The 27,638-nt window shown below is 42.4% G+C and overlaps 1 protein-coding gene across 4 annotated transcripts; it reads left to right on the forward strand.

Moving 5' to 3' along the window:
* The first annotated feature begins 1,073 nt into the window (after positions 1 to 1,073).
* On the forward strand, positions 1,074 to 27,575 carry LOC134354831 (growth arrest and DNA damage-inducible protein GADD45 alpha-like). 4 transcript variants are annotated; one of them, XM_063064186.1, is made up of 5 exons: positions 1,074 to 1,242; positions 1,498 to 1,599; positions 1,719 to 1,932; positions 12,493 to 12,564; positions 26,165 to 27,575. In XM_063064186.1, exons 1-5 carry the CDS (start codon positions 1,202 to 1,204, stop codon positions 26,231 to 26,233), a joined length of 498 nt encoding a protein of 165 aa, XP_062920256.1. In that variant the 5' UTR covers positions 1,074 to 1,201; the 3' UTR covers positions 26,234 to 27,575. The 4 variants fall into 4 exon arrangements, 3 of the variants coding, with proteins under 3 accessions (XP_062920256.1, XP_062920258.1, XP_062920257.1); XR_010019900.1 differs by lacking the exon at positions 12,493 to 12,564 and adding an exon at positions 2,341 to 2,866 and having other exon boundaries at positions 1,083 to 1,242; positions 26,165 to 26,249; XM_063064188.1 differs by lacking the exon at positions 12,493 to 12,564 and having other exon boundaries at positions 1,079 to 1,242.
* The last annotated feature ends 63 nt before the right edge of the window (positions 27,576 to 27,638 follow it).

Genomic DNA, 27,638 nt, shown 5'->3' on the forward strand with positions numbered 1-27,638 from the left:
CTACTAATCAACCCTTCCTCACCTGGATCCACCTATCGCTTTCCAGTCTTACTGCTATCTCCCATCTCCTATCTCACTGCAGATGAAGGGTCTCGACCCAAAACCCCCATTTCTCTCCAGGATGCTGCCTGGCCCACTAAATTCCCCCACCTTTCGTTTTCGCTCCGGATCTGCAGTCTCTTATTCTGTAAGCTTTCTTCACCACCTTTCCAGCTGTGCCGCCACCTTCAGGACTTTGTGCACCGAGTCTCCTGTCCCTCAAAGTCTAACATAAATTGATAATGCATTAGGGTATAAGTTTTGTAACATATATAACTCGTGTTTGTGTCCATTTCTAATGTCTACAGCGAATGTTTTATCAGCGTACTCAAACATTTTTAAAATTTGCTCTTGGGTTGTAGCTGACTTTGGAGGACCACTTTTATTGCGTTTCTATGCTCCTCGAGTACGTATTTAACGATGAAATTGGAAAGAAAAACTTGCAAATATGTCGTACTTTTAACAATGATTTTATTATGTCCCGAAATGCTTTCCCGAGAGTTTTAATTAAACTTTTGAAAATATAGTCAGAGTAATACTAGGTGTCAAGACACCGATCCAACAGGTGCGGGATGTTGTTCGAGGTGATGGTGCTTCTCTAATTTCGCTGCTCCAGCCCTTGGCGACAGACATTGCAGAGGAGCTTTGTTTATTGTATCTAAGCATTGTTGCACACTGTTTTTTATTTCCCTTCAAACAAAACATGAATGGTAGTTGTTTCTAAGCATAACTTCGCGAAGCTGCAAATGACAAACCCGAACAATCAGAGGGAAGATGCCCGTTGACTGACAGATAGAGAGATCCAATGAAACGATGCGTACTGTGGTGAAGACCCGCCCCTCCTCCGCCGGGCTGACCCTTTGTCCCCTGCAGGTCAGGGAGAGAGCGAACCCTTATTAGCATAATGAAAATCAGCCAATGGCGTGGGGACCATGCAAATATACGATGAAATACGATCAGTGGATTGGTGAGTTGGACTTGCTACATCCGGCCCATAGTTGTGGCTCCGCCCCTTCCCCCGCGAGGGCTGAGTTTTGTGCAGGAACTGGTAAAAGAGACAGGACTTTAGAGTGAGCTCGGCTGCAAGTAGCAGTGACTCGGTGCATCGTTTGCAGGCAGAGGAAGCAACTGTAATCTGTGTAACCTCACTTGTTTAAACATAATGACTTTTGAAGAACTCGCGGGGGATCAAAAAGCAGATAGGTAAAAAGAATGCTACAAAGCTAATCGATTGCATTTTTTAATTGTGAAAATGGAACAATGTTTGACGGATACGGATATTCAGAGCGTAGGGCTGACCTTTGATTTGCATTGAGCGTCGGTTTGGAATTTTTTTCCTCATATTTGATTCATTTTTAGAGGATTTTTTAAGTTATTCCCTTGCTGAACCTGGTAGTGTCACTGCTGAACCTGAAACTATCAGCGATGAATCTAATTAATTTCTGACTTTTCTGACAGGATGGATGTAGTGGGGAAAGCTCTGGAAGAAGTTTTGTCCTCCGCGTTAGCACAAGGCTGCATGACAGTCGGAGTGTACGAGGCAGCGAAACTCCTAAACGCGTAGGTGTCCATTTAAAAAAAACAGATTTGCCGCACGGCTACTTTTATTGGCATATTTTTTAGGGATTACTTGTCGTTTGCTAACGTCTTGATTTGTATATTTTTTTTCTTTTCAACAGGGATCCTGACAATGTTGTTTTATGTTTGCTTGCCACGGATGAAGGGGATGACGTGGACGTAGCGTTGCAAATTCATTTTACTTTGATACAAGCTTTTTGTTGCGAAAATGACATTAACATCATGAGGGTGAACAATATGCATCGTTTGGCGGAGATCCTCGGCGGGATGGACGGGGCAGACGAACCCAAAGATCTCCATTGCATATTGGTTACAGTAAGTGTTACCCTTTTCCCAGTAATAGCGTGTACAGCAGCCGAGTGACAGGAATCCTGCTTCTGTGTAGTTTCAAACAGTGCAGTTTCTGAAGGAGATAAAACAAGAAACAACTCCTTGCCTTCGTATAAGCTGATTGAAAGTAACTCGTGCAAACCCCACTTGTTGCACATAAAACAAATCACAACAAAGGTGCTCAGATAGTTTTTTTAAATCTTTGCAGCTGGATGTAACTACTGTATCTCTAAAATTTTGCACCGAAAGATGGCATGTCATAATTCCACGAGAGGGGTGATAGGTCCGGGTATAGATAATTTAGAGTATAGAAATGGAAATGAATCAGTGACCGTATATTGGATAATATAATTGTTAACGCCATATGGGTAACTTGTTTTTTTTAAATTTCAGAGTCAAATAGCACCATGGAAAGATGGAGCTTTGAACAAAGTCACTTGCTTTTGTAAAGAAAGCCGATACCTCGACCAGTGGGTCCCAATTATTAATCTGCCCGAACGTTGAAGATCTTTTAATGGATTTTAATCACAAAATTGGATTTAGGAAATTCATTCACTTACGCGGGGTAGCTCCGAACGTTTTCAGAATAGCCGCCCGAAAAGTTGGCGTTGGGACATTAAGGTTGACTTTTTTTTTGCGGAGGGCGGGCTTGACTGGAGTTTCGTCTCTGTGTAATAATTGTCTCTGAAGCTGGACTATGACTCAGCTTCAGTTTGTGCCTGGAAATAGTAGCAATGAGTAAGCAGACGGGAACTGAAGCAAACCTTGAGCTGGTTTCAGTGCAGAGAGCATAACAATTTCCGGAAGAATTGTGGGAGAATTACGACTTTTCATTTCGGGAAAAGAAATACAAAAAAAATGACAACTGGATGGATGGTGAACCGATGTCGTTGGTTTCATTTAGTTGTTCAGTAACAAGGTGACAAAGAACTGAAAGCAAAGTTTTTATAAGTGCAGACCTTTGGTGTGTTAAAGAATTTATAGTATTTCAACTGCAAATATGATTTTCATGCTGCTGTTATAGTATGAAATTAAATAAGTTATTTTTGTGATTTATATCTGGAGTTTTTATTATTTATGTTTAACTGAAGTGAACAGCTATACTTCAAATAAATTCACTTTGATAATTTATTATTCGTCCATTTACCCTGTAATTGAATTTTAATTTGGTATAGTGGGAGCTTGTTTTGATTGGACACTGTTGCCACACAGTGCATTGGGACTGATTGCTGGTTTTAAATTGTTTTCATTCAGTACCTGTCTTTCTGTGTTAAAGGAAGATGCACAGAGATAGAATTTGAGTTCTCAGGATGCCTGTAATCGTATAAAATGGAGCAAAAAACTGCACTTGCATTCGGTAACAATTCTGTAGCACGTGTGTTATTTCTAACCACTGCAGCTGTATCTCTAAAGACCATGACACTTGAAGACACTTCCCACATATAAAGTGCCCTGTGGTTGGTCAGTTAGTAGAAATAACAAAAACTAAAAGGAAAGCTTGCATGTTGAACCTATTAACATGGATGGAAGTGATAAACCTTGAGGAACCCAACTACTAGTGACGGAAAAACTAACCCATTTAACTATCTTGAGGATCATGTAACTGTAGTGAGAATTCCTGGTGGAGATGTTCAGTTAAGGACAAGAGTACTCTGAGATATTTAAACATAATCTATAGAGAGAGAGAAAGGTATTGTTTATATACCTGCCTCTTATCACAGAGACCACTGGAGTGGTTGTCACCAGAAGTTAATTCGGATTTCCAGGATCTGCAGTGTTTTTCTGTTTACCTGTGATTCTTTACTCTTTGCCTGTCATCCCAACCATCAACACCCTAAACCAAAGCCAATTCCTGGACAGAAGTGACCACAGGTAAATGTTCAGAGGATAACCTATGTCCACAGAAAGAAATTATAGTTCAACGGTGAGGAAGGGAGAACATAGATAAGGGCTTGGTGCCACCCATATCCTGATGCTATGGTTTTGGATGATATTGGTTACGGGCTGCACTAGATATATATCAAGTGTGGAGCTTGGGAGAACACCAGGGTAACAGTGCAGTGATAGGAAGTGAAAGCACTGATAGTGAATCTCTGGCAATGACTGAATAAATAAAACTTAAGTGAGTGTGCTTGCTTCTAGCCAAACAACAATGGAGAGTTATTGCAGGAAACAAAGGCTGGGGGTACAATAGCTTGAGGAGGGATAGCTTATCATTGCCAATATTGGATGCTGATCGTTTGGTTAAGAGCTGTTTCAGTACTATGGCAGAAACAGAATTGGAAGTTCAATCAGGGACCTTGGAGAGGAAAAGGAGATTGGAGGCAGGGCAGTCATTTGAAAGGATGGAAAGTCAAATGCTTTTTTGAGGGGAGAGGCCGTGGCATAAGATCTACTGGAGAGAGAGAGATTTCAATTAAGGAGAGCGTGGTTAACAAGACCATGGAAGAGAGGGAAGCAGGGAGGAGCACCAGAGGGAGGCAATGAGATATGGTGAGAGACGGAAAAGGGGATAGGGTCTGGTGAAGAAGAGGGTGGGGGGTCATTACCGGAAGTTCAAGAAATGCAACACCTTGTATTCCATCGGTAGCCTCCAACCAGATGGCATGAGCATCGATTTCTCGAACTTCCTGTAATGGCCCCCAGAAACCTGCCCTTTTTCCTTCACCAGTCCCCATCTCCTTTCCCCTCTCTCACCTTATCTCCTTCCCTGCCCATCACTTCCCTCTGGTGTTCTTCCCCTCTTTACTTTCTTCCAAGACTACTATCCCACCTATCAAACTCCTCCTTATACAAACATAGAAAATAGGTGCAGGAGTAGGCCATTCGGCCCTTCGAGCCTGCACCGCCATTCAGTATGATCAACTCAGAACCCTGTACCAGCCTTCCCTCCATACCCCCGATCCCTTTAGCCACAAGGGCCATATCTAACTCCCTCTTAAATATAGCCAATGAACTGGCCTCAACTGTTTCCTGTGGCAGAGAATTCCACAGGTTCACCACTCTCTGCGTGAAGAAGTTTTTCCTCATCTCAGTCCTAAAAGGCTTCCCCTTTATCCTCAAACTGTGACCCCTCGTTCTGGACTTCCCCAACATCAGGAACAACCTTCCTGCATCTAGCCTGTCCAATCCCTTTAGGATTTTATACGTTTCAATAAGATCCCCCCTCAATCTTCTAAATTCCAATGAGTATAAGCCTAGTCGATCCAGTCTTTCATCATATGAAAGTCCTGCCATCCCAGGAATCAATCTGGTGAACCTGCTTTGTACTCCCTCTATGGCAAGGATGTCTTTCCTCAGATTAGGGGACCAAAACTGCACACAGTACTCCAGGTGTGGTCTCACCAAGGCCTTGTACAACTGCAGTAGTACCTCCCTGCTCCTGTACTCGAATCCTCTTTCTATGAATGCCAGCATACCATTTGCCTTTTTCACCGCCCGCGGTACCTGCATGCCCACTTTCAATGACTGGTGTATAATGACACCCAGGTCTCGTTACACCTCCCCTTTTCCTAATCGGCCACCACTCAGGTAATAATCTGTTTTCCTGTTTTTGCCACCAAAGTGGATAACTTCACATTTATCCACATTAAATTGCATCTGCCATAAATTTGCCCACTCACCTAACCTATCCAAGTCACCCTGCATCCTCTTAGCATCCTCCTCACAGCTAACACTGCTGCCCAGCTTCGTGTCATCTGCAAACTTGGAGATGCTGCATTTAATTCCCTCATCTAAGTCATTAATGTATATTGTAAACAACTGGGGTCCCAGCCCTGTATCACTTTCAACAATCAACTTCTCAGATATTTACTTCATCCCTCCCCCTCCCGGTTTCACCTATCACCTTGTGTTTCCATCTCCCACTCCCACCTTTTAAATCTACTCCTCATCTTTTTTTCTCCAGTCCTGCCAAAAGGTCTCAGCCTGAAACATTGACTGCTTTTTTCCTTAGATGCTACCTGGCCTGCTGAGTTCCTCCAGTATTTTATGTGTGTTGCAAGGAAGTCTCTGTTTTCTTTGATGGAGGTGAGCACAGAAGAGGCAGTACAAAAGTATTTAAGATGTTCTGCAGTAGGATAAAGGATGCTAGGAGTTATTTTTACATTGTGAATGATCCAGAAGTAATGAGCAGTTTTTGTCAGGCCAGATCTTGCGTGCCTTTTTGTAGTCTAGAGATTTTTCACAGTGTATGTCTTAACCAGTTATCTGTCAGGTGCATTCAAATTTGTGGACCGTAGCATGAAGACAAGGTGAGGGCCGTACCTGGGAGCATGTGCAGGCTGAACACAAGTATTCAGAAGAGATTAATTCAGGATAGGAGTATACACAACAAACTAGGTTAAATTATTGCCCTTCTACTTAAATTCCTATCCAATGCCACAGGTGAATGGAATGTATTCTGAGTCATGTTTCTTGGATTTAAGTTTAGCCTAGTTATCAGTTATTGCTCTCAGAAAGGGCTAGGCAGGTAGTACATAATCAAAGTAAAGTCCTACATTCCATTTGACTTATATGTTTGCACATGCACACAAAGTGCATTGTAAATGTCAATCCCCAAGGAAGTTCTCCACCTTTTCAAATACAACCTGTATTCCACAGGCATAGTACATTCTAACTGCATGCATGCAAAAATTGAAATACTTGGTCCTGAATTACATCAGAAACACTTTAATATTTGGACGCAAATACATAACATGCAAGTATCATTACCTTGATTGTAAATATGTTTTTGATTTTGATTTTTGAGGGCGCACCAGCAGGGGTGACAGAGCAGCAATGGCTGGAGTTTCTGGGAGCAATTTTTAAGGCGCAGGATAAATAAGTTCCGAAGAAGAAGTATTCTAAAGGCAGGATGGTGCAACTGTGGTTGACAAGGGAAGTCAAGATCAATATAAAAGCAGAAGAGAGGGAATGTAATAGAGCAAAAATGAGTGGGAAGATAGAGGACTGGGAAGCTTTTAAAAACCAACTGAAAGCAACTAAAGGAGGGAAAAGATGAAATCAAAGGGGATACCAAAAAGAGTAAAAGAGAGGTGACTGTAGTATCGGATCACTGGAAAGGAAGTAATGGGGTACAAGGAAGTGGTGGACAAACTACATAAGCATTTTGCATCCATCTTCACTAAGGAAGCCAATAATAGTATGGTAGAAATTTGAGAGTGTCGTGGCAGAAATAAGTGTAATTGCTATTACTATGGAGAAGGTGCTTGGGAAGCTGAAAGGTCTGAATGTGGATAAGTCAACTGAACCGGATGGACTACCCTCAGGGTTCTGAAAGAGGTGGCTGGGGAGATTGTGGAGGTATTGGCGGATGGAGGAATCACTAGATTGTGGAATGGTTCTGAAGGACCTTAAAATCGCAAATGTGACTCCGCTCTTCAAGAAGGGAGGGAGGCAGAAGAAAGGAAATTATGACCTAGTTAGCTTAACTTCAGGGGTTGGCAAGATGTTGGAGTCCATTATTAATGATGAGGCTTTGGGGTACTTGGAGGCACGTCATAAAAGAAGATCAAAGTCAGCATGGTTTCCTCAAAGGAAAATCTTGCCTGATAAATCTGTTGGAATTCTTTGAGAAAATAACAAGCAGGGTAGACAAGGGAGAATCAAAGCAAAGCATGTTGTGTACTTGGATTTTCAGAAGGACTTTGACAAGGTGCTACACATGAGGCTGCTTAACAAGCTATGAGCCCAGGGAATTACAAGAAAGATACTAGCATGGATAGCAGATTAGCTGATTGGCAGGAGGCAAAGAATGGGAATAAATGGAGCCTTTTCTGTTTGGCTGCTGGTGATTTATGTCAATGATTTGGATGACAGAATTGATGACTTTGTGGCCAAGTTTGTGGGTGGTACGAAGGTAGGTGGAGGAAGCTGGGAGGCAGCAAAAGTATGTAGATTAGGAGAATGGGCAAAGAAGAGGCAGACGGAATAGTGCTGGGAAGTGTCTGCTCATGCACTTAGGTAGAAGAAATGGAAGCGTACACCATTTTCTAAATGGGCAGCAAATTCAAAAATCCGAGGTGCAAAGGGAATTGGGTGTCCTCATGCCGGATTCCCTAAAGTTTAACTTGCAGGTTGAGTCAGTGGTGAGGAAGGCAAATACAAAGTTAGCAATTACTTCAAGAGGACTAGAACATAAAGGCAAAGATGTAATGTTGGGGCTGTATAAGGAGTATTGTGAGCAGTTGAGGGGCCCTTATCCAAGAAAGGATATGCTGAAGGTTCAGAGGAGGTTCATGAGAATGATTCTGGGAATGAAAGGGTTACTATATGGGGAGTGTTTGATGGCTCTGGGCCTGTACTCGTTGGAGTTTAGAAGAATGAGGGAGGACTCTCGTTGAAACCTATTGAATGTTGAAAGGCCAAGATAATGTATGTGGAGAGGATATCCTATGATGGGTGAGTCTAGGACCAGAGGACACAACCTCATAATAAAGAGAGATCATTTAGAATAGAGATGAGGCAGAATTTCTTTAGCCAGACGATGGTGAACCTGTGGAATTTGTTGCCACAGGCAGCTGTAGAGGCCAGGTCATTGGGTGTATTTAAGGTGAAGGTTGATACGTTTTTGATTAGTCAGGGCATGGAAGGTTATGGGGAGAAGGCAGGAGAATGGGGTTGAGAAGGAAAATGGATCAGCCATGATGAAATGTCAGAGTAGACTCAATGGGCTGAATGGCCTAATTCTGCTCCTCAATTTTATGGTCTTATTCAAAGGTTCAAAGTACATTTAATATCAAAGAATGTATAATTTATACAACCTTGAGATTTGCCTGCTTACAGGCAGCCACAAAGCAAGAAACCTGAAAGGACCAATTAAAAAAAATAAAGACCAACAACCAATGCGCAGTGGAAGAGAGAATAAAAAAACGCATCACGCAAACAATAGAAGCAAGCAACAGCATTCCAAACCAAATTGAGTCCTCAGATCTGAATCCCAGAGCAGGCCCAAAGCCTCAGTCTCGGTCCATCATATTAGAGGGGCAAATTGCTGCAAAACACACAGATAGAAAGCACAGCAGCTGGGCAGTCTCATAGCCTCAGTGTGAAATCTGCCCCACCCTCATCTCCGGTCCTGGCACTCTGCTTTTCCAGTCTATTTCAGCTGGCATTTAAATTGTATCAAACAGCAGATCGTGCCTCCCATTAATACCTGAGACCGCCTCATCGAAATGCCCTGGGCCTAGACCATGCCACCCAGCGATTCAGTCTGGACCTGGACTTCGCTGCCCAGCCTGAAGTGGTTCTTAACCATTCCAAATCCACTCAGTGCTTAGAATGATCCGATCTCACACCCAGGTTAGCTAATCGGGCATCGAAACTCCTCGGCTTTGACTCCTCCTCTCCGAATCATTCACTCCAACACCATCTGCATTGATTTTGCAACACACCATTATGGCTGATCCCTCACACTTGCTTTGCTTTCGCTCGCCTCTTCATTGCTCACAGTGATAGTTTACCACCGTTTATGGTAATAAAGGTGTTACTAATAATGTTTTTACTCGAATTTCTTCCCTTTCAAAAGCTGTGGCTTGCCTTCATTAGCGCCACCTGTTAGGTACTTATTATTTAAATTCCTATATATATATAAAATAAATATGTCCTGAAAGACTTGACAGCCTATAAACCTGTCAGGAGTGCTTTAACTCTTTTGTTGGGGATCTTTCTATGCAACAGTACCAACCGCTCACTAACTTCCTCCTTTCTCAGTCCAGGATGCAAACTATATTTAGCAAACTATATTTGTTTATCAATGTAATTAAGCGCTCTACACTGGGGAGATGAAATACAGGTTGAGTGATCACTTTATGGACCGCCTCTATTCAGTCTACATATTACCCTGAGCTTCCAGTCACTCAACCTTTGACTCCTCTGTCCTCACTAATACTGTTCCAACCGAGCTCAAGGAACAGTGCATAGAGACTGAATTCTCTCAGCTCTTTATGAAAAAAAGATATAATCTGTTTGGAGGAAATGACTTTTAAACACATAAGAACACGAAGAAATAAGCAGAAACAACCCATTCAGATTTATTAACCATTTGACTGTTCAGTAATGGCAAATAGGAAATTTCTATTGGACACTTCCTGTCTTGAGCATCCTTTTGATCCCTGATGTCTTTTGAGAGACACATAACAACATCACTCTGAACTCAATATTCTGTGTCCTTGAAGAACCTGTTATTGGTATTCAAAGGACAACTTGTTTTTATTACCATGGTGATCACCTATGAGCCAACAAGATAAGGAAAGTACTTTTGCCTTCATCATATGATACTTCTCCACAGCACTAAAGCCAATGGCAACACCTCAACTTCTAGCCTCTCTCATGATATTTTCTCTGAGCTGTGCTGCCTCTAGAGCCATGATACCCCACCCCTAATATTACTGCCATTCACTTCCTCACAATCTCCATCCCGCCCCGACATCTCTTTGTCAATATTCCTGATTTCATAACCAAATTCAATGTTCTGTTCTCCACCTCCAATACTTCCCACCGTTCAAATGCCATTCAGGTCCATCCACCTTCCCCTGTCATGCCTTCCGGCTGGTGTGATGCCCACCACGGATTATGGACCTTCAGGCACCCAAGGTTTTACCAGCCACAGGCTCATGTTAGTTGTAGACCTCCCAAGCCCAGTTTCAGGAGAGGAAGGAAAGACTACACATTTCTGCCTTCAGGAATGATCACAATAACTCGTAGCCAAGGCTTTGACCTTCTACTACAGTTGATACAACAGCAAAAATGGAAAATTTTCCACCAAATCCTGGCATTTCAGTACATTGGCATATTGAAAAAATCCAGAAGATCTGCATTTCCTGGATTTTGTTTCATATCTCCACTGCTTACTTACATTTCTCTGGTGATTTCAGATAAATGTTCTGCATTGTAACTTTTCCAGTTTTGTTTTCTATAATCCTCATTCACCTTACTCTATCTCCCCTTTAATCATTTAATCTCTCCTGTTTTCCACTCTGTAGTGTACTCCTCGTTTGTTCTCTCACCATCCTCTTACTCTGCATCATAAAACTGATTTCGGAGCTTTTCTTTTCAGTTCTGATGAAAAATCATTGATCTGAGCCGTTAACTCAGCTTTTGATGTAGTCTGACCTCCTGAGTATTTCCAGAAATCTTCATTCCCTTTTTTGGTTCAAATAACTTCACTTGACTTTCTTCAGCTCTGTTACCAAAGGTTCAATATATAAGAACATTCAAGCATAACACCCCAGGACTGACCTCGCTGACCCCACCAAATTCTGGTTTGCCAATGAAGAAGATTGGAGCAGATCCTGTACTTCACTTACTTCATAATTCAGGATTGTGCCGTATCATTTCCAGCACACAGGCGTAAGGGAAAACAAAATAATTGTTACTCCAGATCCAGTGCAGCACAAAGAAACACAATAATAAAAAAAACACACACAATAAATACATTGGATGGCTTATATGATTATATGGGTGCACATAAAATGATTATATGATTTAATTATATGTGTGTACATAAAATGATGCTAGGTACAGGATTGTCTGTGCATAAGGTGACTTTGACAGGAAATGATAACGTCATGGTGGAGGTGGGTGTGGTGGGTGGAGGTGTTGATCAGCCTTACTGCTTGGGGAAAGTAACTGTTTTTGAATCTAATGGTCCTGACATGGATGTTTCATAGCCTCCTCTCCGATGGAGTGGGACAAACAGTCCACAAGCAGCTTGGTTAGGCTCCTTCTTGTTACTGCTGGACTTTATCTGGCACTTTTCCATATACATGTCCTTGATGACGGGTATGCTGGAGCTGGTGAGGTGTTGGGCAGTTTTGACTACTCATTGCAGAGCCTTCTTGCCTGCCACAGTGCAGTTTCCATATCATACAGATATGCAACTTGTTAGAATGTTTTCTACTACATATCTGTAGAAGGTCACAAGTATTAATGAGCATAGGCCAGTTCTCTTCAGTATCCTCAGAAAGGAGAGGCTCTGGTGAGCTTTTTGATTGTGTAAGATGTGTTCTGGAACCATGAGAGGTTGTGCGAGATGTGCACCCCCAGTATTGTGAAACTGCTCACAGTTTCCACTGCTGGGCCGTTGATGTAAAGAGGGGTGTGAGTGGTGTGAGTTCTCCAGAAATCAATAACCATCTCCTTTGTCTTGTTGACGCTGAGCAAGAGATAACGTGCCTGGCACAGAGCTCAGATTCCTCCACCTCCTCTCTGCAGGCTGTCTCACTGTTGTTGGTGATGAGCCCCTCCACTGTTATGTTATTGGTGAACTTGGCAATGTGAGTACTTGGGTGTTTGGCCATGCAGTCACAGGTGGGCAGACTGGAGAACAGTGGGCTCAGCACACAGCCCTGGGGTGTGCCCCTGTTGATGACGATGAGAGGGAGGATATCTGAGGTCTGTTATGAAGTTCAACGCCCTGTTGCACAGTGGTGTATTTAGACTGAGGAGTAGGGGCTTGTACACGAAAGTTTGTGGGACAATAGTGTTGAATGCTGAACTGAAACCCAGGTACAGTATTTTGACATAAGTATCTTTATTTTCTAGGGGTATCAAAGCCAGGTGCATGACAGAAGTTATGGCATCTGCTGTAGAGCAGTTCTGTTCGTAATCATATTGGTGAGTGTCCAGTGTGACAGGAATGGAAGTTTTGATGTGTGCAATTACCAGCTGTTCAAAGCACTTCATGATGATTGAAGTTAGTGCCACTGGGTGGAAGTCGTGCGGTTCTGATGTTGTCGAATTCTTCGGTACTGGGATGATGGTGGCTGATTTGAAGCATATGGAGACAGATGCCCAGATGAGTGAAGCATTGAAGATATCTGTGAAGATGTTAGTGAGCTGGTAGGCACACTCTGTGAGTACTCAGCCCATGATGTTGTCTGACCCTGCAGTCTTACGGGGTTTATGCTCCGCAGAGTCCTTCTCCCGTTTGTTGCTGTTGCTGACAGTGGCTGCTCCCCTGCAAGGAGGGTAGCTTTCGTGGCTGATGTTGTGACACATGCTTCAAAGTTGCTTAGACCATTGAAGAGTGTGGCATCACTGGTACAGTTAATGCTGTGTTCCCCTTGCGTAGTCAGTAATGCCCTTGATACCCAACCACATATGCCAGGGATTCCTACTTGAACAGGTATTCCTGAATTCTTTTGTGCATAGGAAGTCTTTGCCCTCTTGATGACTAGAATGAGGTTTCTCCTAGCTGGTTGGAGAACTGCTCTGTCTTCAGACTTGAAGGCAGTGCCTTGGGCTTTTAATAGGGAGTGCAACTCTGTGTTCAGCCAGGGCTTCTGGTTGGGCTGTGACGTGACTGTTCTTGAGGTACCGACATCCGGGTGTGATGTAGCCAGTGTCAGGTGAGTCACATTCCTCAAGGTCTGCATCTTCTCCATTTGCAGCAAAGTGGAAGTTGCAGTAAGACCAAGATTAAAGCAAGGATATCCTGTAGTCAGTGAGACCTCTGGAGACACCTCTGCTTACTACAGATCAGGTAGACTGGGTTGACTGTGATGGAGTCAAACCAGATGAGTGAGACCTCTGTAGTGACACTTTTCCAGAAACGTCTTCCCAAAACATAGTTCCCCTTTACACAATAGGGGTGCCTGAGACAAACAAGATAACATAATGATGTGAAACATGCCCAATAACTAAGGCTCTGCTGTCCTTACTTGCTTCAAAATATTATCAGCTGTCCGCTTGAAGTTTTGATTGACTTTAACACCTCTAATGTGAGTGGCAATTGAACTTGCGAGTAAGCAATTAAAACATGTAGAATTTACAATGATCAATATCTGCAACTGATAAGTTAATTTTGTATAAAATAGTAGTTTACTGTTCAGAACAGTGTGGGTGACAGGGGCCGATACTGTTCTCCTTGTGCACAAGTAAAATAAAAACAAATGCATGAGTCGTAACAGTGTGCGTGTTCTGGGACCATTTATTTTAGTTATTTTATTCTATTGTTGACAATGACAATTACTTCAACAGCAGTCTCCTTGACTTCATATCCGATTCCCATTTTCCATGATTCCTTAGAGTCTAAATTCTATTGATCTCAGCACTGACACACATAGCCCTGAAGTAGAGAATACCAAAGGTCTTCACCCCTCTCAATAATGAAGTTTTTCCATATTTTAAAATATTGACATCTTATCTTGTGACTATTCCCTCAAGCTGCTATCTCTCCAACCAGAGAAAGAAGCCACACAGCATCTACTGCTGACTATGCTTCTCAGGAATATGTTTCAATGAAATAACATCTCAGTCCTTTGAAAGGCAGTAAGTACAGGCCAATTCCAGGAATCAATTGAATGTACTTTGTGTTATCTGCAGGTGACCATAGCCTTTCTGAGCTATGTTGGCCTAACCTTCATAGTGCATTGCAGGTGTGGTTTCAACAAAACATCCAATAAATGCCTGAAGACTTCTTGTCCTCCAGATCCCTTCTGATAACAACATACCATACATCTTTCTAATTGCTTATTGTACATTCATGTCAACTTACAGCATACTTGGATCATAAATGTCTACTTTTGCACCATCCAAAAATATTTTGTTTTCCTATAATATCTACTAAAGAGAAAAAAGACATCGGACATCTTCTTGCCCAGCCATTTGACCTCTCTTTGTATTTACTATATACTTTTGTACCTAGTTCTGCGTCATCAGCAAATTTGGATGCCCCATATTGATCGTTTCATCTAATGCATGGAATCATAATACAAAACAGCATGGATGCAGGCCCTTCAGTCCAACAAGCCCACGTCAACCATGGTGTCCATGGCAGTTAGAACATAGACCATAAAATAATACAGCACACGAACAGGACATACAGCTCCCAATGTGGTGCCGAACCAATTAAATGGCCAACTAAACTAACCCGTTCTGTCAACACAATGACTAACCATTTCCTTCACATTCATGTGCCTATTTAAAAGTCTCTTAAAAGTCCGTAATCTATTGGCCTCTCCCATCACCCAGGATAGTGCATGCCAGGCACCCAACACTGTCTGTGTAAATATTTACCCTCACATCTCCGTTGAACTTATTCCCTCTCACCTTAAATATATGCCCTCTGGTATTAGACATTTCAACCCTGGGAAAAAAAGAGGCGCTACCTATGCCTCTCGTAATCTTATATACCTCTATCAGATAGACCTTGTGCAAGATTCCCTAAAGATCCCTGGCAGGCTGAGTTGGAAGTTAGGAAGGCAAATGCAATGTTAGCATTCATTTTGAGAGAGCTAGAATATAAGAGAAGGATGTAATACTGAGGCTTTATAAGGCATTGGTCAGATCTCACTTGGTGTATTGTGAGCAGTTTTTGACCCCTTATCTAAGAAAGGGTGTATTAGCATTAATGAGGGTCCAGAGGAGGCTAACAAGAATGAATCCGGGAATTAAAGGGTTAATGTACGAGCAGCATTTGATGTGCTGGGTCAGTACTCACTGGAGTTTAGAGAACGAGGTGGATCTCATTGAAACTTATCGAATATTGAAAGGCCTAGACAGAATGCATGTGGAGAGGAAGTTTCCTATGGTGGATGATTCTAGGACCAGAGAGCACAACTTCTGAACAGAGGGACATCCATTTAGAACAGAGTTGAGGAAGAATTTCTTTAGCCTGAGGATGGTGAATATGTGGAATTCATTGCCACAGACAGTTGTAGAGGCCAAGTCATTGGGTATATTTAAAGTGGAAGTTGATAGGTTCTTGATTGGTCAGGGCTTCAATGGTCAGGCAGGAGCTAGGAGAATGGGGATGAGAGGCCTTATAAACCAGCCCTGATGGAATGGTGGAGCAGACTGTCTGGGCCGAATTTTGCTAATATGTCTTATGGTCTTATTACGATCTTCTTTATAATCTTCAAGGGCTCTGTTTAATTTTAACCCCCTAAATTTTGTATATATTTCTGTTTTTTTTTCTTTACTAAATTCATCAGCTCTCAACATCCAAGGTTTCCTTACTTTCCCATCCTTGTCCCTCCTTCTGACTGGAACATGCCTGCCCTGTACTTTGTGCAGATGTCACATGTTAGATGTGAACTTGCTTAAAAACAGCTGTTCCCAGTTGGCTCTCCATAGTTCCTGTCTAATGCTCTCATAATTTTTACTACTCCAATATAAAATGCTCCTGCAATGTTACTTATCCTTATCAATAGCTATCTTAAAGCTTAAAGATTTGCGCTCACTGTTCCTTAACTGCTCACTCACTGAAAGGTCAACCTTCCATCTCTCCAATTTCCGACCTGGTGCTCTGGTTCCCATTCCCCTGCTAAAACCAGTTAAAACCTCCCAGTTGCACCAGCCACGATATTGGTTCCCCTCCAGTTTAGGTGCAACTTGTCCTCTCGTACAGGTCATCCATGCCCCAGAAGATCCAATGATCTAAGAACCTGAAACGCTGTCCCCTGCACTAGTTTCTCAGCCACTTTTTCATCTGTACTATAATCCTATTCCTGCCCTGACTAGCATGTGGCATTGGGAGCAAGCAATCAGAGTTTCCTACCTTGGAGTTCCTGCGCTTCAGCCTCTTTCGTAACGCTCTATACGCACTGCACAGTAGCTCTTCCCCTTTCTATGTCATTGGTGATGCACTACGACCTCAGACTGTTCACCCTCGCCCTTAAGAACATTCAGCAACTGCTCTGAGACATCCTGGACTCTAGTACCTGGGAGGCAAGACACTATCCTGGCATCTCTTTCGTGGCCACATAAATCTCCTGTCTGTCATTCTCCCCACCCCCAGCAGTATCGAAGTGGGTATACTTGTAGATGAGGAGAATGGCCACAGGGGAATCTTACACCAACTCTTGCTCTCCTTACTTTTCCTGGTGGTCACCCGTCTTCTATCTGAAGCCTGCTAACTGGGTGTGATTAACTTAACATACAGAGGTTTATTGGTAAATGATTTATTATTGTTGTATGTACTGAGATATGGTGAAAAACTTGTCTCGCATACCATTCATACATATCAATTCATTACCACAGTGCATTAAGGTTGTACAAGGTAAAACAATAACGTAATAGAACATAGAACATAGAATAGTACAGCATATTACAGGCCCTTTGGCCCACAATGTTGTGCCGACCCTCAAACCCTACCTCTCATATAACCCCCCAGCTTAAATTCCTCCGTATACCTGTCTAATAGTCTCCTAAACTTCACTAGTGTATCTGCCTCCACCACTGACTCAGGCAGTGCATTCCACGCACCAACCACTCTCTGAGTAAAAAACCTTCCTCTAATATCCCCCTTGAACTTCCCACCCCTTACCTTAAAGCCATGTCCTCTTGTATTGAGCAGTGGTGCCCTGGGGAAGAGGCGCTGTCTATCCACTCTATCTATTCCTCTTATTATCTTGTACACCTCTATCATGTCTCCTCTCATCCTCCTTCTCTCCAAAGAGTAAAGCCCTAGCTCCCTTAATCTCTGATCATAATGCATACTTTCTAAACCAGGCAGCATCCTGGTAAATCTCCTCTGTACCCTTTCCAATGCTTCCACATCCTTCCTATAGTGAGGTGACCAGAACTGGACACAATACTCCAAGTGTGGCCTAACCAGAGTTTTATAGAGCTGCATCATTACATCGTGACTCTTAAACTCTATCCCTCGACTTATGAAAGTTAACACCCCATAAGCTTTCTTAACTACCCTATCCACCTGTGAGGCAACTTTCAGGGATCTGTGGACATGTACCCCGAGATCCCTCTGCTCCTCCACACTACCAAGTATCCTGCCATTTACTTTGTACTGTGCCTTGGAGTTTGTCCTTCCAAAGTGTACCACCTCACACTTCTCTGGGTTGAACTCCATCTGCCACTTCTCAGCCCACTTCTGCATCCTATCAATGTCTCTCTGCAATCTTTGACAATCCTCTACACTATCTACAACACCACCAACCTTTGTGTCGTCTGCAAACTTGCCAACCCACCCCTCTACCCCTACCTCCAGGTCGTTAATAAAAATCACGAAAAGTAGAGGTCCAAGAACAGATCCTTGTGGGACACCACTAGTCACGATCCTCCAATCTGAATGTACTCCCTCCACCACGACCGTCTGCTTTCTGCAGGCAAGCCACTTGGCCAAACATTCCGGATCCCATGCCTTCTGACTTTCTGAATAAGCCTACCATGTGGAACCTTGTCAAATGCCCTACTAAAATCCATATAGATCACATCCACTGTACTACCCTCATCTATATGCCTGGTCACCTCCTCAAAGAACTCTATCAGGCTTGTTAGACACGATCTGCCCTTCACAAAACCATGCTGACTGTCCCTGATCAGACCATGATTCTCTAAGTGCCCAGAGATCCTATCTCTAAGAAACTTTTCCAACAGCTTTCCCACCACGGATGTAAGGCTCACTGGTCTATAATTACATGGACTATCCCTACTACCTTTTTTGAACAAGGCGACAACATTCACCTCCCTCCAATCCTCCGGTACCATTCCCCTTGTCAACGAGGACATAAAGATCCTAGCCAGAGGCTCAGCAATCTCTTCCTTCCCCTCATGGAGCAGCCTGGGAAATATTCTGTCAGGCCCCGGGGACTTATCCATCCTAATGTATTTTAACAACTCCAACACCTCCTCTCCCTTAATATCAACATGCTCCAGAACATCAACCTCACTCATATTGTCCTCACCTTCATCAAGTTCCCTCTCATTGGTGAATACGGAAGAGAAGTATTCATTGAGGACCTCACTCACTTCCACAGCCTCCAGGCACATCTTCCCACCTTTATCTCTAATCGGTCCTACCTTCACTCCTGTCTTCCTTTTGTTCTTCACATAATTGAAGAATGCCTTGGGGTTTTCCTTTACCCTACTCGCCAAGGCCTTCTCATGCCCCCTTCTCGCTCTTCTCAGCCCTTTCTTAAGCTCCTTTCTTGCTTCCCTATATTCCTCAATAGACCCATCTGATCCTTGCTTCCTAAACCTCATGTATGCTGCCTTCTTCCACTTGACTAGATTTTCCACCTCACTTGTCACCCATGGTTCCTTCACCCTACCATTCTTTATCTTCCTCACCGGGACAAATTTATCCCTAACATCCTGCGAGATATCTCTAAACATCGACCACATGTCCATAGTACATTTCCCTGCAAAAACATCATCCCAATTCATATCCGCAAGTTCTAGCCTTATAGCCTCATAATTTGCCCTTCCCCAATTAAAAATTTTCCTGTCCTCTCTGATTCTATCCTTTTCCATGATAATGCTAAAGGCCAGGGAGTGGTGGTCACTGTCCCCCAGATGCTCACCCACTGAGAGATCTGTGACCTGACCCGGTTCATTACCTAATACTAGATGTAATATGGCATTCCCCCTAGTCGGCCTGTCCACACACTGTGACAGGAATCCGTCCTGGACACACTTAAACTCTGCCCCATCTAAACCCTTGGAACTAATTAGGTTCCAATCAATATTAGGGAAGTTAAAGTCACCCATGATAACAGCCCTGTTATTTTTGCGCCTTTCCAAAATCTGCCTCCCAATCTGCTCCACTGTATCTCTGCTGCTACCAGGGGGCCTATAGAATACCCCCAATAGAGTAACTGCTCCCTTCCTGTTCCTGACTTCCACCCATACTGACTCAAAAGAGGATCCTGCTACATTACCCACCCTTTCTGTAGCTGTAATAGTAGCCCTGACAAATAATGCCACACCTCCTCCCCTTTTCCCCCCTCCCTATTCCTTTTAAAGCACTGAAATCCAGGAATATTGAGAATCCATTTCTGCCCTGGTGCCAGCCAAGTCTCTGTAATGGCCACTACATCATAATTCCATGTGTGTATCTAAGCTCTCAGCTCATCACCTTTGTTCCTGATGCTTCTTGCATTGAGGTACACACACTTCAGCCCTTCTGCCTTACTACTTTTACACCGTATAATAAAGTATTACAGCTACAGAAAAGGTGCATGTGGGCAGGCAATAAGGTACAAGATCAGATCGGGGTAGACTCCAAAGTCTTATTGTAGTAGGGAACTGTTCGATAGTCTTTTAACAGGGATAGAAGTTGGCTTTGAGCCTGGTGGTATGGGCTTTCAGGTTTTTGTATCTTCTGCCCCATGGAAGAGGGGAGAAGAGAGAGTACGTCTGGGATGAGTGGGCCTTTGAGTACGCTGGCTGTTTTACTGAGGCAGTGAGAAGTGTAGACAGAGCCCACAGAAGAGAGGCTAGTTTCCATGAAATGCAGAGTTGTGTCAACAACTCTGTGCACTTTTCTTGAGGTCATGAGCAGAGCAGTTAGTTGCCTAACCAAGCAGTGATGCATCCAGACAAGATGCTTTCTGTGGTGCATTAATTAAAACATAATGAGGGTGACAGGGGACATGTCAGGTTTCTTTAGCCTCCTAAAGAAGTAGAGATGCTGGTGAGTCGGTCCCAATTTCCTTCATTAAGCTCATATCCCGTAAGCTCCCCCCCACCGCCTTTATCCGCATGCTTCTTATGTGATACTACTGTACATGCCTCAACCACTTTCTGGCAAGTTGTTCCATATACAAACGTACTTACCACCCTGTGCAATAAAGTTAGCCCTCAGGTTCATTTTAAATCTCTCCCCTCTACCCTGAACCTATGCCCCCTAGTTTTGGACTGCCCTACCCTAGGGAAATGACTGTTACCATCGACCTTATCTATAATTTTAAACATTTCTCTGAGGTTACCCCTCATTTTCCAACATTCCAAGAAATAAAGTCATAGCCGGGCCAACCTCTCCCTATTGCTCAGGCCCTCTAGTCCTGGAAATATCCACGTAAATCCTTTTTTCACTCTTTCCAGTTTACCGCATTCTTCTTATAATAGTGTGACCAAAACTGTACACAGTACTCCCAGTGGTGCCTTACCAATGACTAACACAACTGCAGCATAATGTCCCAACTCCAATACTCAATGTCCTGACCGATGAAAGTCAACTTGCGAGATGCTTTTTTCCACCATCTGCGCGTGATGTTACTTTCAACAAACTCTGCACTTGAACTTCCAGGTTCCTCTCTTCCATTAAGGCTCCTTAGTGCCCTACCATTTACAGTATAAACCTTACACTGGTTCTACTTTCCAGAATGCATTACTTCATGTTTATCTGCATTGCAATTCATCTGCCAGTGCTCGGCCCACTTCCCTAAGTGGTCAAGATTCCCCTATAATCAACAATACTATCTTCACTATTAACAATACTTCTTAATTTCATGTCATCTGCAAACCTACTGATCAAGCTTTGTGCATTTACATCCAAACCATTTATGTAAATTTTGAATAACAAGGGTCCCAAGCCAACCCCTGCGGCACACTAGTAATCACCAGTCTCCATTCCAAGAAGCAACCTTCATTCACCACCATTTGCTTCCTACCTTTGAGCCAAGCTTGAACTCACTTGACTAGCTCTCCCAGAATTCCATTGGACCCAATCTTCCAGACCAGTCCATCATGAGAACCTTGTTGAGACAACACCCACTACTCCGTACTCATCTACCTTTCTGGCTACCTCTTCAAAGTTTTTTTAAGAAAATACATGTTTGGCATGACTTATCACACACATTGTAATGCTATTCCTACTAATCAGACTCTGACTATTCAAATACTGTTAGATCCTGTACCCCAGAAACCCTCCCAGTAACTTCACTACTGATGACAGCTTGACTAGCCTGTAGGTCATTGGCTTGTCCATTCTCAAACAATGAAATGACATAGTTACAGTAGCATGCAAAAGTTTGGGCTTCCCTGGTCAAAATTCCTGTTACTGTGAATAGCTAAGCGAGTAAAAGATGAACTGATTTCCAAAAGGCATAAAGTTAAAGATGACACATTTCTTTAATATTTTAAGTAAGAAAACTATTTTAACTGCAGCAGTCCACAGGACTTGGTTCCAAAATGCATCAGGCTTGTTTAGATGTTCCTTTGAACCTTTTGAATAGAACTTTTTGGCCGCAATGAGCAAAGGTATGTTTGGAGAAAAAAGGGTGCAGAATTTCATAAAAAGAACCCCTCTCCAACTGTTAAGCACGGAGGTGGATCAATCATGCTTTGGGCTTGTGTTGCAGCCAGTGGCACGGGGAACATTTACTGGTAGAGGGAAGAATGAATTCAATTAAATACCAGCAAATTCTGGAAACAAACATCACACTGTCTGTAAAAAAGCTGAAGATGAAAAGAGGATGGCTTCTACAACAGGACAATGAACCTAAACACACCTCAAAATCCACGATGGACTACCTCAAGAGGCACAAGCTGAAGGTTTTGCCATGGCCCTGACCCCTGTCCCCTGACCCAAACATCATCGAGAATCTGTGGATAGACCTCAAAAGAGCAGTGCATGCAAGACGACCCAAGAATCTCACAGAACTAGAAGCCTTTTGCAAGGAAGAATGGGGGAAAATCCCCCAAACAAGAATTGAAAGACTCTTAGCTGGCTATAAAAAGCGTTTGCAAGCTGTGATACTTGCCAGAGGGGCTGTTACTAAGTACTGTTACAAACTTTTGCTTCGGGCCCTTTCCCTTTTTTGTTATTTTGAAACTGTAAAAGATGGAAATGAAAGTTTTCTTGCTTAAAATATTAAAGAAATGTATTACCTTCAACTTTATGCCTTTTGGAAATCAGTTCACCTTTTACTTACTTAGCTATTCACAGTAACAGAAATTTTGGCTGGGGCGTCCAAACCTTTGCATGCCATTGTACCTTCCAGTCTTTGAGAATTTTTACATGTGGAGAATGATGAAGCAAGTATCTCTGATGGCCTCCTGCAACTTTTTCTCTAGCTTCCCATAAAGTCTGAGGATGGACTCAATCAAGTCCTGGGGATTTATCCACTGTAAGGGGCAAGTACCTCTTTCCGGGTCCTTCAAAATGTCATCACTTGTTTCCTTCCCATCTCTTGAGTAACTATGATTTTCTCATCAGGAAACATGAAGGATTTGGAAATCCCATCCATCTTCTGCAGCTCGAGATATAGGCAATCCTGCTGATCTTTAAGAGGACTTACTCTATTCCCTAGCTACCCTTTTACTCTTAATATAGCAGAAGAACCTCTTGGGTGTTCCTTAAACTTACTTAACAAATCCATCTTATACTCTCTCTTTGCACTGATTTCCCTTTTAAGAATGTTCTTAATATTTTTATAATCAAAGCATTCACTCACCCCCAACCTCCTAAGCTCAGTATATGTTTCCTTCTTTTTTTTGATTAGAGCCTCAATCTCTTTTATCAGTTCTTCTTCTTGTGCTCTTAGCTCCGAGTGGAGCACAGTTCATCCATGTCCTCCTGGCTCCATCGTCCTCTGTCTGAGCCAGTTTCTCGAGGGTGGACCAGGAGTGTCATGTGCTCACTTGATGATTAGCCTCTTCTCACAAATTTGATGGTATGGTTGGAGTTCATCAATGTTTCTGTAATCCATTGTATCCCACTGTAAAGGGATTGGCTTATGCAGCTTATTATCAGTAAATTTGTCAGGTTTACCCTTCATCCTAACGGGAACATGCTGCTGCTGGACTCTAGGTATCACACTTCTAAAAAATCTCCCACTTGCCGGTCATTCCTTTCCCATCAAACAGACTTACCCAATTGACCTCTGTTAGATCCTACCCAATTTCCTTCAAAATTGTCTCTGCTTCAGTGCAGGATCCTAACCTATGGACCTGTTTTATCATTTTCCATCACTGTCTTAAAGCTGACAGCATGGTCACTAGAACCAAAGTGCTCCCTGACCGCCGCTCAGTACTTGCTCTGCCTTGTTCTCCAAGAGGTCAAGAATCGCACGCTCCTAAGTGGAGCACATGGCACGGGAAGTAGAGGGACCTCTACATGACTCAGGAAACTTCTCTGGACACGTTTCCCAGATTCTCACCCCATCCAGGCCCTTAACACTCTGGGTGGTCCTGTCAAGTAATGGGAAAATTAAAAATACCCACTAATACAATTCTTTTATTCTTATAATTATGAGTAATTTCTCTACTTGCCTGCTCAAGTTCCCACTATTAGGGGGTCTATAATACAACCCACTAAGGTGAGACCCATATGACCTCAGTAGATGATCCCCAAGAGACCACTAGACAGGTATATGGAGGAAGTTAAGGTGGAGAGTTATATGGGAGGCAGGGTTTGAGGGTCGGCACAACATTGTGGGCCAAAGGGCCTGTGCTGTGCTGTACTATTCTATGTTCTATGTTCTAATTTCATCTCTAAGTACTGGTGTTCCATCTTCCTTTATAAAGAAAAGTAACACTCCCTCTGGGCTTACCTGAACATCTGCCACATCTGTAGCATTGGAATCCTAGAATATTGAGTTGCATTTTGCCCTTCTCTCAGCTGTAACATCCCAGTCCTCAGAGCCAATCAACATTCTGAATTTGTCTGCCTCAGCAGTTAAACCTCATGCATTTATTGTGCCCCCAGCTATATTGATTACTAAAATTTGCTCTTGTTGGCTTCTGCTTTAGCCCATAACTTGCTCCTTCTCAGACGCCAATCTAATTTAAACCTTCCCATGTATCATTAGTAAATTTCCCTGCAAAAGTCCCTTCTGATTCAAGTGCAACCCCTGTCCCTTACTGTGACACATTGCCTCTACTGCAGAAGAGATCCCAGTTGTCCAAGAACCTGAATCCCTGTCTCCTGTGCCAGCTCCTCAGCCACAAATTCACCTGGACTACCTTTCTATTTTGAGCCTTACTAGCACGTGGCTTGGAAAGTAATCTGGAGGTTACTCTTCTTAATTTTTAACCTAACTCTCTATATCCAGTCTGCAGGACCTCATCCCTTGTTCCACCCATGTTGTTTGTTCCAACATGTACAACCACTTTTGACTGTTTGCCATTTTTCTCCTCAAGAATTTGCAGCCAATCAAATATCATAATAGATTTTAAATAGTTATGGACCCAGTATTTTTCCTTGTAGCTTTGCATCAGTAAAAGCCAACTTAAAGTTATCACATTTATTCCTACTCTTTGTTTTCTATCTTTACTAAATTTTCTATTCACTTATTGCAACACCCAAACCCTTACTTTATGTAATAATATTATTCTGACACATGAACAAATGGCTCCTTTAAAACCCAAATACACAAAATACACTGGCTAACATTGCCACAAAACTCAAGCAGTCATGCTCAATTTCTTTTTCATTAAACCCCATTGGTCCTACCTAATCATGCTTGTATTACCCACACAGCCTATGTTTTAATCATGGATTCCATCTTTTTTTCAACAATTGATATCAAACTAATTGGTTTAATAAATTCTCAACTTTCTCTCTTGGATATTTTGCTGTTTTCCATCGGTTGAGATGACCACAGATACTAAGGAATTTTGGAAGATCACAACTAACCCATCCACTATTTATGAGATCATCTCTCAGAAATCCTAGGATTCAACTATCTAGTTCTGGATGATTTATTTTTAAAATTTAGCTTGCTGTACTCTCAATTTGTTTAGGATTTCACTTTACTAACAATATTTAAATTACTCATTCTTCCCAACAATTTCTACTGCACTTGTTATATTTAGAAAAACAAAATTATTGTTTCATTGTTACTTAATTTAGCTGTTTTCTAATTACCCAGTACAGTCTCTTCTTCCTGTCTCTACAAAATCCTTATTTACTTTTAATGTTCCCCTTCATATACTTCAATGCTGAACCCCTGTCCTTGAACCATCAGTACAAACAACTTACTCTAAGCTGCTTTTGATCACTTCATTTAAAGATCGTGAAAACCAATTTTAACTGGCGGGAACGAAATTAGATTTTTTTTTGTAATTTAAATTTATGAAATCAGTCAAGATACCCGGTGCAGAACTTACCCTATTATGGACAGGAACATGAATACATTGAGAGATCATTGAATATTTGGGTGTGTTCATGAATCATAATTAGGAATCATTGTTAAACCGAGTTGTTGTTCTATGCTATATATAGGAATAATAAAATATTTCTAATCACATTGTGTCACAGTTAGCCACTAGGGTCCAGTCTGAAAGCTTTAATCAAACATTCCAAGCCAAACTACAAGTAATGTGAGTAACACACCCTTCAATTCCATGTGAATTCCCTACAATCAGACATTAGTAATCCCAAATAATTACCTGTTTAGATCTTTTTGAGGTTCACAAACAGATGATAATGTGGACAAGATAGTTGTGTAAATGGAATTTATAACAGAGATTATAGATTAAGGATGGAAAATACTATGACTTATTTTATATTCTGATACCCTTTTAGGCATTGATGTTGACTGGAATTGCTTGGAGATACCCAGAAATACAACCAGATTTGCAACCTAATTACTGAGGCTGCAAGAGCAGGACAGAAGCTGCGTGCTCTGCGGTGACTGACTCATCCCAAAGCCTTTCAACACGACAAGGCCAAATCAGGAGTGTGCTGGAATACTCTCCACAGGCTTGGTTGAGTGCAGCTCCAACTCTCAAGAAATACAGCACCAAAAACAAAGAACCCCTTTTGATCAGTACCCTATTAACATGCTATATATTTATACTCTCCAGCATCACGCCATAGTGGTTGCAATAAGTACTATCTACATAATGCATTGCAGTTACCCTCTTGGAAATGTATCACCATTCCTTCATTATCAGAGTGTAAATGTTGGAACTCACTCACCAACAGTGTTGTGGGACTGTAGCGATTCAGGAAGGTGGCTTCCTATTAAATTTTCAAGGCAATTAGGGATGAGTGATAAATCCAAGCAGTGCAGTCTTGCAAGAATACTACAGAAAAATCTCAGTAAATGGAAATCTGAAATCTCAATTCAATTGCACTGGCTGTTTTTGACTTCTAAATTGAATTGACTTCATTTCTTACATCCTTTACATACATGAGGAGTAAAAATCTTTACATTACATCTCCAGCCAAATGTGCAATCATAGTAATTTAAAATAAATAGAACAGTCAATGTAATATAGAGTACACTCAAGTCAACCTGAGTTCATCAGTCTGATGGCCCGGTGGAAGAAGCTGTCCCGGAATCTGTTGGTCCTGGCTATTATGCTGCTGTACTGCTTCCCAGATGGTAGCAGCTGGAATAGCTTGTGGCTGGGATGGCTTGGGTCCCCAATGATCCTATGGACCCTTTTTACACACCTGTCCTTGGAAATGGTGTGTGAATGCACGTGGCCTTGCTCCCAAGGCTGCACAGTGAACTTGATGCAGACCTTGGCCCTATTTAAAGGAATGGTGCACAAATGGAAATAATTGTGATTAAGGGAGGTGAACAGAAAGCAAGGTCATCAACCAGATTTAACAAGGCTTTGTTGGAATTGTTCCTGAATGTAGACAGAAAGGGCATACATTTCCCGCCAAGAGTAAGGAGGAAGAGAAAAGTTTTAATATCCAAGAGAAATTGAGTAGCAGGAGTACCATGTCCTGTTTATGGCTGCAAAGTGTTTGAGCGTAGCCAGGAGGAAAAGTGAGCACATTTCCTGATTCAGTGATGTTTTTAATTTAAGCACCCCTCTTCTCTGTCCTCATGCTTGTGCTGCCTCTCTTTTCTTTCTTGGTTTCACGGCTACCCAGAAAATTGAAGAATTTCAGAGTTGTATACTTCAATAATAAAAGTAACCCTTGAACCTTTGCTGTCTTATTATTTTTCATGACACTGCTCTTCACATCCTGTCAATTTCCAGCAACCCCAACTCTTGGCGAATAACATCATCTCCCCATTTTGTCCATCCAATTTTGC

Source organism: Mobula hypostoma, chromosome 12 (assembly GCF_963921235.1).
Source record: "Mobula hypostoma chromosome 12, sMobHyp1.1, whole genome shotgun sequence".
Lineage (NCBI taxonomy): Eukaryota > Metazoa > Chordata > Chondrichthyes > Myliobatiformes > Myliobatidae > Mobula > Mobula hypostoma.

Coding starts and splice junctions, on each gene's coding strand:
- LOC134354831 (XM_063064186.1), top strand. CDS start 1,202: ATGACTTTTGAAGAACTCGCGGGGGATCAAAAAGCAGATAG. Junction 1,243..1,497: donor GGGGATCAAAAAGCAGATAG/GTAAAAAGAATG, acceptor CTTTTCTGACAG/GATGGATGTAGTGGGGAAAG. Junction 1,600..1,718: donor GCAGCGAAACTCCTAAACGC/GTAGGTGTCCAT, acceptor TCTTTTCAACAG/GGATCCTGACAATGTTGTTT.